This window comes from Drosophila miranda, assembly GCF_003369915.1.
Source record: "Drosophila miranda strain MSH22 chromosome Y unlocalized genomic scaffold, D.miranda_PacBio2.1 Contig_Y1_pilon, whole genome shotgun sequence".
Taxonomy (NCBI): domain Eukaryota; kingdom Metazoa; phylum Arthropoda; class Insecta; order Diptera; family Drosophilidae; genus Drosophila; species Drosophila miranda.
Genome location: NW_022881603.1, coordinates 38681020 through 38693912, shown reverse-complemented (window position 1 = coordinate 38693912; position 12893 = coordinate 38681020). Strand labels below are relative to the sequence as shown.

Genomic DNA, 12893 nt, shown 5'->3' with positions numbered 1-12893 from the left:
AATAATATTTTAACCACATCCCCCATGTTAAAGCAGCCGAATAATTCAATAAAGAAATCACCCAAAGACCGAGAGGGTCCTGGTTCTGTTCCTGGTCCTGCTAGGTAAATGGATCGCTCAAGGCTCCCAAAAACGAAGATTAAAAGCAAAAACCTGAAAGTTTGTCTGTTCTTTTCTGCTTTCGTGGGGGTACATTGGGGGTAAGTGGGGAAAAATTGTACAAATTGTTTCAATTAAAAAGTTTACAGATTTTGCTTTTTCGCCTTTTACTTTATCTATAATCGGCTTGCGATTGACACGTGCCTCCATCTGCCATCTCCCTGACCAGATACAGTGAAAAGGCTCTACAGCGGTCAGCCGATGTTGTGGCATCCGAAAGTGACTACGTGTACGTCTGCCTTAAAGGTACAATAATACCAATAAAGTCCTGTCAGGAGAGTTTCTTCGTCCATTCAATGAGCTTTCACTGTATTCATATTGAATATGAAGTAATCGTATGGGGGTGTGTGACGCTAATTACGACGACCTTGGACGGTTTAAAAGTTGAAAACTTGATTGCATAAGACAGTCGCCAGTGTGACAGCGGGAAAGCCAATAGCTGGGGGCCAATTAATTAAATATAATCAGCTGGAAAAGTTTTGGCCCATCTGCAAATACATTTCACATTCTCTCTAATTAATTTAATTGATTTAATCGCTTCGGCTTGACCTTTGCGGGGCCGTCGAGTGCATTTGATCTGTTTGTTTGCACAAAATGAAATTGACTTGTAATTAAAAGTTTCGCAAATTGATTGAAAAATTCTCCTTTGTGTGTATGAGTGTGTTTTTCCCACTGTGACTGTGACTCTGACCGTTTGTCTGCGTCTCTGTGTGTGGTGTGACCTGAGTCCCAACAATAAAACCACGTAAGGGATACTAAAGGAAAAAGGCTAATTACGGGCATTAATTAAAAATGCATATTTTGTTGACCAATTGAATTGAGGGTAACTTCGATGAGACCAACAAAGCCAACAGTTTGTTTTGAGTCAACGCTCGTTGCGGGGGAAATTCTCTCTTAGCCATTCTTAGCCATCGGGCGGTATAAGAGGCGGGAAAATCTCTTATATTGTACATACTCGTACGTGTACGAGTACTTACTGCTTTACTGACCTACGGCAGGACATAAGTTCGAGTTTTTGTTGTTGTGGTTATCGCATATTGACTGCAGAACTTGTTGGCCTACTGAGACGATTGTTCCACCATTTATTTTGCTAGCGGCCAAATGCCTGCTCAAATAAATAAATAAATAGTTTTTAAATAATTGAACAGAACAGATGCATAACTGGTAGGATAAAACAGAATACAAAGCCAAATAAATCAGTTTTGATTAGATTTAGATTATAAATTCCTTTAGTTTTTCAATTAAACATATTCAAAGGTTTCCCCGAAAAAAACATACGTATTATTAACGCATATGTACTTGCGATAGCTTTGTTAATAAAAATAATTTAATAATATTCTACATTTAAATATTATTAAGAAACAACAACAGAATGGCATTTCCTGGTCGTGTATCGGAAACTGTACCCAACGAATAAACACAAATACCGAATACCCATAGAAAGTACATACTCCATTTATATGCCGGAATGTAAAGATATATTAAAAAATAGATGCAGCAGACCTGGGTACAACAATCGAGTGCATAGGCGGCAGTGCAACAAACAATACAAAAAATGTGAATAGCTTCACTTCAAAGTTGCCTTGCAATTTCGTGCTCCAATAATCTGAGTTCTAAGAGCTCGCTGGCTCTCTTCGTGGCTCTCTTTTGGGGGAAAGCCGAGTGGGGCACGACGACGAGTGGCGCGAGGCATGCCGCATTCGTTCTGCCGCATGGAGCGGACGACCACGACCGCCACTCGCCTTTCAGTTCCATCCTGCGACTTGGAAGCGAAGCACGCGTCTCTTGATTTATGGTGCGCGGTCAGTTCAGACCAGATTCAGATTCCGATTTCGATTCTGTTTTAGTAGGGTAGTAGTGCCGTGTACCGAGTGCCGAGTGCCAAGTGTTCCCTAGGCCTAATGAGCCCCTTTGCGTGTTAATTTCGAATTAATGACTGGCTATTAAAATGCAATAATCGCTTGCATGGTACCCTACGAATGAACCTCTGCGGTTCGGTTACTTTCAAGTGAAACAGTGTAGTCTATAGAGGTCTGACATCTATAGAGTTCGCTTTGAAATAACGTAGACATTGTGCCCCGAGAATGTTGTGGAAAAAAACTTCAACTGCAGAGGATTAAAAAAAAACAGTGCGAAAAACGGAAAACAGGAAACCCCCGAAACAAAAAACAAACACTTTCATTGCTCCCCAGGCAGAGCTTAGTAGAGAGTGCTTCCCGGATCTAATTTGACGGAATCGTTAGTTGACCAGACCGACCTCAACATCTCCCACCCCCCGCACCGACACGTTTTGCTGGGAGATCGCGTGCCGAGAGTACAACGATAATAACAATAAACTTGCGGATAACAACTACAGAAACAGCAATAGAATGTCCGCCCGCCTGACATCGTTGTCCCCGTCATCGGCATCGGCATCGGCATCATCCCTGCTCCCGGCCAGAGCCAATTTCGGATTACTCAACTGGCTCATCAGTTGGCTGCTGCTTTCGATGGCGCTGCTTAGAGGTGAGACCCTACCCTCCTCTCAGCGCGGCGTTTTTAATTAAATAATACAATTTATTTTCATTTAATTTCAAATTAAATTTAATTTGTTTGCGCCAAGCGCTGGCTGATCTAATTGCAGCCTCCTCAACCTCAACCCTCCAGCTGCACAACGCTCCTCCTCCCCAGCAAAAGGTTTTCCTTTGTCGCCTTGGATTTCCCTTCCCATTTCCGGGCCGAGCACAAAGGAGGGAGTTTGCCAATTGAAATTCTTTAATTTTTGTGCTGGGAATTTTAATTCCACTTTTGTGCAGACGGAGACAGAGGAAAAGTTTCCCTTTTTTTGTGGCAAGTCCAAAGGTGAAAGTATTTAGTGTGACCGTCTGAGGAGGGGTGCAGGAGCGAACCCAGTCCATGGCCTAGTCCTGGTCTTTATCCGAATCCGAATCCTAGCAATGGTCTGTGTCCTATAGCCGTCAAAGTTAGTCCAGCAATCATTTGAAGAGTTGCCGCTGCTGTCTGGGAATGAATGGCAGACCCTGCAGAGCCCAGCACTTGTGGTAGATAGAGAGAGAGAGGGGGTTTGCTGTGCTATATGCGTCTGCATGCGTGGCACACATTTTTATACCCGATACTCAAAATGAGTATTGGGGTATATTAGATTTGTGGTAAAAGTGGATGTATGTAACGTCCAGAAGGAATCGTTTCCGACCCCATAAAGTATATGTGTTCTTGATCAGCATCAATAGTCGAGTCGATTGCGCCCTGTCTGTCTGTCTGTCTGTCCGTCCGTCCGACTGTCCGTCCCCTTCAGCGCCTAGTGCTCAAAGACTATAAAAGCTAGAGCAACGATGTTTTGGATCCAGACTTCTGTGATATGTCACTGCTACAAAAATATTTCAAAACTTCGCCCCGCCCACTTCCGCCCCCACAAAGGACGAAAATCTGTGGATTCCACATTTTTAAAGATACGATAAAACCAAAAACAAAGAATCGTAGAGGATGACTATATGTTCTAGAGTGTAAAATCTCAACCAGATCGTATAACTATTATAGCCAGAATCAAGAAAACAATTTCATTCTTTCTCGCTCTGTCTCTCTCTAACACACAGGTTTCATGGTCGGTTTTGCCAATTTCAAAATATGAGCTCAAGGATCTCAGAACCTATAAGAGCCAAGGCAATCAAATTTGGTATCCACACTCCTGTGATATCGGACCTTGACCGTTTCGTGTCCAAATTTCGCCACACCCCCTTTCGCCCTCGCAAAGGATGAAAATCTGGGGCATCCACAAATCTCAGAGACCATTAACGCTACAGTAACCAAATTTGGTATCCGCACTTCTGTTAGATCTCACTATAAAACGTATATCTCAGAATTTCGCCCCACCCTCTTCCGCCCCCACAAAGGACGAAAATCTGTTGCATCCACAATATTGCACATTCGAGAAAACTAAGAACGCAGAATCATAGATAATGACCATATCTATCAGATTGCTGAATCTGGATCAGATCGGATCATTTTTGTAGCCAAAAGCAAGAAATCAATTTGCAGTGGCTACGCAGCGCCCGACGTCACGCTCAGACTGATTTTCTATCTCTCTCGCACGCACTCTTTGTCGTGTCGTTCAATATTAGCGTAGAGTTGCGCTCTCCGCAGCAACTCACAACGTTCCCCTCGTTATATAATACTCTCTGCCACACTGGGGCAGAAAAAACTCACTTTCAATGCATCACCAGCACTAGTAGCAGTACCAGCACCAGCACCAGCACCAGATAGAAATGTGGAAATGGAAAAAACAAAAACTAACGAGCGGCAGACCCTTGGAAAATGCTGTTGATGCTTGGTCAGGGTCGTTACAGCTCCCTCTACTCTGCTGCCCTCGTGCTGCAGCTGCTGCTGATGCTGTGTTGCATGTGGCAGTTGACACAAGAAACTGTTGCCATTGGGTTTTGGTCTCTGGCTTTTGGTTTCAGTGTTTGCCATATTCAGCTTACAAACAGAATGTTTTCCCATCTCTATCTTTGCTTTTGTTTGTCCAGGCAGAGAAGAAACAAGCCATCAACATGAATTTTCACATAATTTTCCATAATTTTCCATGGCAATTGTTCTCGTCCGTCGTCTATCGTCTCGTCTCGCCTTGTCTTTCGTTTTCTAATTTTCAAATGAAATACTCGTACTTTCAAAATGCAATTCACTTTTGCGTAAATTGTTTCATTTCCTTTCCTTTGACTTGCTCTCCTCTTCGTCTGGCATTTCATTTGGCTAAAAGCTACTTGAAGCTGAGCTAAGCGCAGACAAACAGAATTCCCTCATTCTGGCAATTGAGGACGTCTGCAGGAGAACCTGCAGAAAGGCAAAAAGCTATCAAAGGAAATTCCATGCGAATTTTTCTTGAGGTGATGTTTGCTCTCCGATTATGCAATTAAAAATGTATTTGCTTAATGGACAAGATGGTGAGAGCGACACTCAGGATACATGGCTGTCACATGATAAAATCGAATCAGAGGGGGACAATAAATCAATGATATAGGGCAAACAATAAACAGAGGTTTTTCTCTCCGATGAACCTGAAAGAGCTCTACTTCAGGGTCACCACTCCGCAAATATGGAAAATTGAAAAGGGAAACGGCATGGGACATTCCACGCGTTAGAAGTGTACAAAACGTTTTTTTCTGATCGATAACTGTTTGTCAGATACTTTTTCACCTCTTAATTGATGGGTAAAAACCTGATAAAAAATGCGCATATTTCCCGTAATGAATTCATAAAAGCCACCGCTTGTGTCCCCTTGTGCCGTCCCTGGTTGTTGTTTGGTTTTCTGGTTTATTAATAAATAAATTTCGTACTTGCGGTTTGCAGTATGCAAAATTGCAGTTATTTGCACAGCTGTTTGCCATTGAAAAGCAAACAAACGGTTTTACTCTCCCTTTTACAACGTATTAATCGTTCGTACTGCCGTGTAGAAAGCTGTTTTTTTTCTGCATAACGGTTAAATATTTCTGCAAATATTTTCCACGAAACCATGAAAAAGAGTTGGAAAATTATTATTGTCAAAAGCAATAATGGGAAACGTGATTTTCAGTTGCAAGACCGATGCGATGGAATTATTAAAAAAACCAAAGGATACTGTCAGAACCTGAGCCCTTAATACTCTTGCAGATCAAGTGGATTTAGTTTTCCCTTACATTTCCGACTTACAATATACTACATATAGCAGTACGTAGTTTTTGAAAAATGTAACACATTCATCGACCCGTTTGCCTTTAATGATGAATACATTTATAATATAGTAAAGGGCTAATTAATGGTAAGTAAGAGAGAAAGAATCTGGCAGCAAGGAAGAGATAGAGCTAGCTCTGCTTGAGGCCTCGCCAGCGGACCTTGGCAATCAGTGGGGCACATCATTCAGCGGTGTCAGACTGATGAATGAAGCCACGCATTGGCCCAGACAAGTGCCAGGCATCACGCTTCCTTCCACTCCCTCTTTCGCCCATAAATACAGTCAAATCGATGAGTTCTTTCAAGGCGCCCCAGAGTATGCAAAGCACATACTCAACTGGGACGAGGAGGAGAGCAGAGGGAGAGCGAGAGACCTATTTGCCGTGAGGCCCAGGTTATTCACACAAACTTGGCAGCGAGCGAGTCCCAGGACCCGACGGGCACAGGCTTCAAGGCCAGCGCACATTATTAATAAGGCGTGGGCAGCAGACCTGATTTCTTCTCTGTATATTTACACATACAGATACAAGCAGATACTCGAGTACATAAATTTTGTATTCCCACAAGCTGGTTGAAGAAACAAACTTTGTGATGTTGTTGATTTTAACGGCATATGGTTTCGGTGGAATTTGCGTTGAATGATGAATGCGGAATAAGAAGCTCAGTCGGGGCAGAGATGGAGTGGCTGGTGTGTATATATTTTGAGAGACGACCCCCCACTCATCATACCATTGTGTGTTGACCCGATTTGGTCAAGTACATATCTCCTCCCCGTAAGGACAACTTGATTTGAAAAATGTTTTTAAATTGCTATTTGAATATATTACTTTTCTTGACATTTCAGAGCAGCAGCAAATCTAAGCAGTAAGCTAGATTGAAAACTCAATTCTTTTTGTGAAGTCGTTCGAAATTGGGTTATTTGAATCTTTGGCTTTTGTAGCCATTAAATATCTTAGGTATCGTAGTTTCGGATGAATAGAAAGGAGAACTTCAACAAGAGAAATTCTTTCTCGATGGTTTTCGTTTCTTTCTAGTAAATCGCAATTTTCTTCGGTTAAAGTTTTATTGTCTGCACAGGTCAAGCCGCAAGCATTTCGTTACTGCCGTTGCCTTCGTAACACTTATGGATCTGACATTTATATGACAGCTACGGCTTGTGTGCCGGGGATATGCAATGGATGGATGCTTCCGTTTCCTCTGGGCCGCTGAGTGTGGGCTGTCTTATTATACCCGATACTCAAAATGAGTATTGGGGTATATTAGATTGATGGTAAAAGTGGATGTGTGTAACGTCCAGAAGGAATCGTTTCCGACCCCATAAAGTATATATATTCTTGATCAGCATCAATAGCCGAGTCGATTGAGCCCTGTCTGTCTGTCCGTCCGTCCGCCTGTCCGTCCGTCCGTCTATCCGTCCCCTTCAGCGCCTAGTGCTCAAAGACTATAAGAGCTAGAGCAACGATGTTTCTGATCCAGACTTCTGTGATACGTCACTGCTACAAAAATATTTCAAAACTTCGCCCCGCCCTCTTCCGCCCCCACGAAGGACGAAAATCTGTGGAAACCACAATATTGAGGATACGAGAAAACTACAAACGCAGAATCATAGATAATGATCATATTTATCAGATTGCTGAATCTGTATCAGATCGGATCATTTTTATAGCCAATAGGAACAAATCAATTTGCAGTGGCTACGCAGCGCCCGACGTCACGCTCAAACTGATTTTCTGTCTCTCTCACACGCACTCTTTGTCGTGTCGTTTAATATTAGCGGCGTCTGCCGGAGGAGAGCCATACTGACTAAGTATCGGGTATAAATGTAGAGTTGCGGTGTCCGCAGCAACTCACAACGTTCCCCCTCGTTATACCCGATACTCAAAATGAGTATTGGGGTATATTAGATTTGTGCTAAAAGTGGATGTGTGTAACGTCCAGAAGGAATCGTTTCCGACCCCATACAGTATATATATTCCTGATCAGCATCAATAGCCGAGTCGATTGATCCCTGTCTGTCTGTCCGTCTGTCCGTCCGTCCGTCCGTCCGTCCGTCCGTCCCCTTCAGCGCCTAGTGCTCGAAGACTATAAGAGCTAGAGCAACGATGTTATGGATACAGAGAGTCATCGTAGAGGATGACTATATGTTCTAGAATGTAAAATCTCAACCAGATCGTATAATTTTTATAGCCAGAATCAAGAAAACAATTTCATTCTTTCTCGCTCTGTCTCTCTCTAACACACAGGTTTCATGGTCGGTTTTGCCAATTGCAAAATATGAGTTCAAGGATCTCAGAACCTATAAGAGCCAGAGCAACCAAATTTGGTATCCACACTCCTGTGATATCGGACCTTGACCGTTTCGTGTCCAAAATTCGCCACACCCCCTTCAGCCCCCGCAAAGGACGAAAATCTGGGGCATCCACAAATCTCAGAGACTATTAACGCTACAGTAACCAAATTTGGTATCCGCACTTCTGTTAGATCTCACTATAAAATGTATATCTCAGAATTTCGACCCACCCCCTTCCGCCCCCCCAAAGGACAAAAATCTGTTGCATCCACAATAGTGCACATTCGAGAAAACTAAAAACGCAAAATCATAGATTATGACCATATCTATCAGATTGCTGAATCTGGATCAGATCGGATCATTTTTGTAGCCAAAAGCAAGAAATCAATTTGCAGTGGCCACGCAGCGGCGACGTTACGCTCAGACTGATTTTCTGTCTCTCTCGCACGCACTCTTTGTCGTGTCGTTTAATATTAGCGGCGTCTGCCGGAGGAGAGCCATACTGACTAAGTATCGGGTATAAATGTAGAGTTGCGGTCTACGCAGCAGCTTCCAACGTTCCCCCTCGTTTTTGCTTTGTTTTGTTCGTCAAAAGGAAACTGAAAATTGTTTTTATTTTCATAGAAATGATAGAAAGAGGGTGGGTTAGTTGCGAGAGTAGGGATGGGGGTAGCACGTGCGTATGTGTGTGGATATTATTATACCCGATACTCAAAATGAGTATTGGGGTATATTATATTTGTGGTAAAAGTGGATGTGTGTAACGTCCAGAAGGAATCGTTTCCGACCCCATAAAGTATATATATTCTTGATCAGCATCAATAGCCGAGTCGATTGAGCCCTGTCTGTCTGTCCGTCTGTCCGTCCGTCCGTCCGTCCGTCCGTCAGTCCCCTTCAGCGCCTAGTGCTCAAAGACTATAAGAGCTATAGCAACGATGTTTGGGATCCAGACTTCTGTGATATGTCACTGCTACAAAAATATTTCAAAACTTCGCCCCGACCACTTCCGCCCCCACAAAAGACGAAAATCTGTGGCATCCACATTTTTAAAGATACGATAAAACCAAAAACGCAGAATCGTAGTGGATGACTATGTGTTCTAGAGTGTAAAATCTCAACCAGATCGTATAATTATTATAGCCAGAATCAAGAAAACAATTTCATTCTTTCTCGCTCTGTCTCTCTCTAACACACAGGTTTCATGGTCGGTTTTGCCAATTGCAAAATATGAGTTCAAGGATCTCAGAACCCATAAGAGCTAGAGCAACCAAATTTGGTATCCACACCCCTGTGATATCGGACCTTGACCGTTTCGTGTCCAAATTTCGCCACACCCCCTTCCGCCCCCGCAAAGGACGAAAATCTGGGGCATCCACAAATCTCAGAGACTATTAAGGCTAGAGTTACCAAATTTGGTATCCACACTTCTGTTAGATCTCACTATAAAACGTATATCTCAGAATTTCGCCCCACCCCCTTCCGCCCCCACAAAGAACGAAAATCTGTTGCATCCACAATATTGCACATTCGAGAAAACTAAAAACGCAGAATCATAGATAATGACCATATCTATGAGATTGCTGAATCTGGATCAGATCAGATCATTTTTATAGCCAATAGGAACAAATCAATTTGCAGTGGCTACGCAGCCACCGACGTCACGCTCAGACTGATTTTCTGTCTGTCTCGCACGCACTCTTTGTCGTGTCGTTTAATATTAGCGGCGTCTGCCGGAGGAGAGCCATACTGACTAAGTATCGGGTATAAATGTAGAGTTGCGGTGTCCGCAGCAACTCACAACGTTCCCGCTCGTTTTTTGACTCACTTGGCACACAATTCTCACAGACACAGAAACTGAACCATTTCGGTCACGTACCAGCGAGACAAAAAAACAGAAATTTATGCATTTGATTTCAACTAATTTTCAGAGTCCGAGCATGGCTCGAGAATTGTTTTGTTTATTGTCGGCCAAATTAGATGCTGTCATAAATTAGCCCGAAAGTAGAGCAGTTCAGTGGAACCGCCTTCTGTACCCAATCCGTTATGTGGTGGGTCCCGGTCCCCTCCCGACTCCCTTTCGACCTTTCAAACAGCCTTGAGCCTGGGCGTGGCTATTAAAAAGCACTCCACCAGCGGGAAGTCTCGAGCAGCTGGGCTGTCTCCCAGCTCGATTTTAAGGCCTTTAGCCAAAAGTGCTAACCCAAATTGAACCAAAACACAGATACACACAGAGAGATAGGGAGCGACAGACACTGGCAGACAAAAAGACACAAAAGTTTTGTGACAAAACAGACACACTCGTACAGGCACTCGACACGCAGACACAGACACTGATAGAGACAGACAAGTGTCGTAAAATGGATATAGTCGAAAGAGGTGTACGGGTGTCCTGTCGATAAATCCGCAAGAGCAACATAAACCAGTTGCGCGGCTCTAAAAATCCGATAGGCCCCAACGATTCCCCAAGTAAAATTCGGTTTTATTAACACGGAGACACCTCCACACTTGTCAGGGACCAAGTTCTCGTTGTTGCTGCTTTTGTTGTTGCTGTTGCATGCCACGGGGCGTGCCGGTAACCTACATGAGATGTTGCTTTGAGCCGACTTTCCCCGAGCTGTGTCTGAGCCGTTTTTATTAAAAATTCCACACAAAAACAAGGAGAAGAGGGGTAGGGGCAAGCCAAGAGCTCTGTGAGAGATGGAACTGTGGCTGGAGATGGAGCTGGAGACGGAGATGGAAGAAATGCCGAAATAAGCATGTTTAAGGCTCCCAACTAGCAGGAAACAACCAACAATTGTCTATGCTGTTGCTGCTGTTGCTGTGTCTCCTTTGATGTAGCAGTTTTATTGCTCTGTCATTCCGAAATATTTCACACAGACACATCAGAGGCAGCGGCAGTAGCCGTCGCTGTCTTTTTTTGGTGATACTTCGTACGGGTTTTGTACTTTGGGCATCTGCGGCTAGCTCCTCTGGCTTTTACTTGCATCCCAATTGAATTCAGTTCAGTGAATCCAGTCAATAAGTTCGTTTTCTGACTGCATATTCGCATTTAGATTATTTTATTCAACATTTGCAGAAAACCTTTCGACATAATCAAGAAATTGATATTATTTACATTTGAAGAAGCTTTTTGTATGTTTGCGCAAGCCATTTTGCCAGAGACATTTTTCAATTTTGGATATGATGAAATATTTTCATTTTGTAATAGCGTAGATTTATTATTTCTTATTTATTGATTGAATAGAGAGAAATGAGAAATTATGTTTACTTCATAATCAAAATGTTTTTCAATATTGGCAGAGAAGATGATATATTTTGAAAGGTTCTGGCTAGCTCGGACAGTTTTATTTATTATTATTTGTTTTTAAATCTTGAGGCGTAACCCAAATGCTATAGCTATGCTTCTACTTTGACCTTCAAGTTAGCTGACTTTCTAGCTGCTTACCAACTAACTATTCATACTCTGAGAGTATTTGGAAAATAGATAACAAACCTTGTAAAATCTACAAACTCCTCTTTTACTTAGTTATATACTTGCGCTTATCCACTAGGTTTTTGGGGACTTCATCAAAGGCAACACTATTTTGGCAGTACTTTCATTTCCGTAAAAGTTTTGCTTGGATAGTTCCCAAGTAGTGGGTATCTTTAAGTCGCATGACTACACTGCAGCATTCTCACTTGTTTCGAATTTATTTGTTGTACATGTCTGCCTAACAGATCTGTTATTGTTGCCGCAGTTTCTGCTGCTGCTGCTGCCTGCTGCTGCCTGTTGCCGCCGCAGTTGCTGCCTCTGATGCTGGTTCTGCCTCCGCTGCTCCGCTGGTGTATTGTCAGCAGAGTTTGGCGCCTGGGGGGCTGACGCATTTCTCATGCGCTCGCGCGTGTCATATTTATTTATTTCGCCTTGGTTCGTCCTTTTGCCCCACGCCCACCCACATCAAGGGTTTTTTTTTTTCGTACGAGCGAGAATACGAGTTTACTTGTATGTGTATGAGTATGTGCCGCACATACAAACCGTTTGCAATTGTGTTGATGTGTCATTTCCGCTTTGGAGCTCTTATATAGTTAAAGCGTTTTTCATTTCCCGTTTTCTTAGCCATTGTTGGCCGAAAGTTTGGGCCCATTCGAGCAGAGTCCTTTGATATGTACAGTGAGAGGATAAGGAGGCAACTTCCGTATGCCACTTTGCATTGATTGGAAGAAAGGCAGAGACAGGCAGGGCAGAAGCACACTTAATTAAACCGAGCCTCACTCGTTTATCAAGTTGCGAACACGAATTGACAGCCAACTAACATTTATGGGAGTTTGTGGTGTTCTATATTTTAATGGTTCACGCTCGACAATTATGCGCATTTGTTTTCTCTGAAAAAAGCGGAGCAGACCCACACACAATATACACTCGAAAAAAAGCAGTGAAATAAAGAAAATACCAGCAGGAAAGCAGCCACCGACTGTTCCACATTTGGTTCACTGAACTCAAGCATTTTCCTTAATTTTGTGGTGTCCTTTCGTGAAAAAAGAGCAACACAACAAGGCAGGCTGCAATACTCTGAACATACTCTGAATGCATGAAGTCGAAGCTTCAAATACCCTCAGAGTACTGGTATGCAAGAACTAGAAATTTCTTTGACTAAGTCCGAACTTTCACCATAACAGTGGCGTATACGAGCATAATGTTTCCAGATATCCAACTATTCAAATCTTTCTGCTGGGGTCCCTTATCCATCAAAGACTAGTAGCT

General features: G+C 42.9%; 1 protein-coding gene across 2 annotated transcripts in view; it reads left to right on the top strand.

The window, feature by feature from the left end:
• The first annotated feature begins 1909 nt into the window (after positions 1-1909).
• The window catches only part of LOC108160626, a 154774-nt gene continuing 143790 nt past the window's right edge, over positions 1910-12893 (top strand). The window contains exon 1 of one of the 2 annotated variants that reach the window (XM_017294745.2): positions 1910-2664. In XM_017294745.2, the coding sequence (XP_017150234.2) occupies positions 2529-2664 (136 nt within the window). In that variant the 5' untranslated portion in view covers positions 1910-2528. The remainder of the gene's footprint in view (positions 2665-12893) is intronic. The other variant, XM_017294746.2, reaches the window with a different exon arrangement.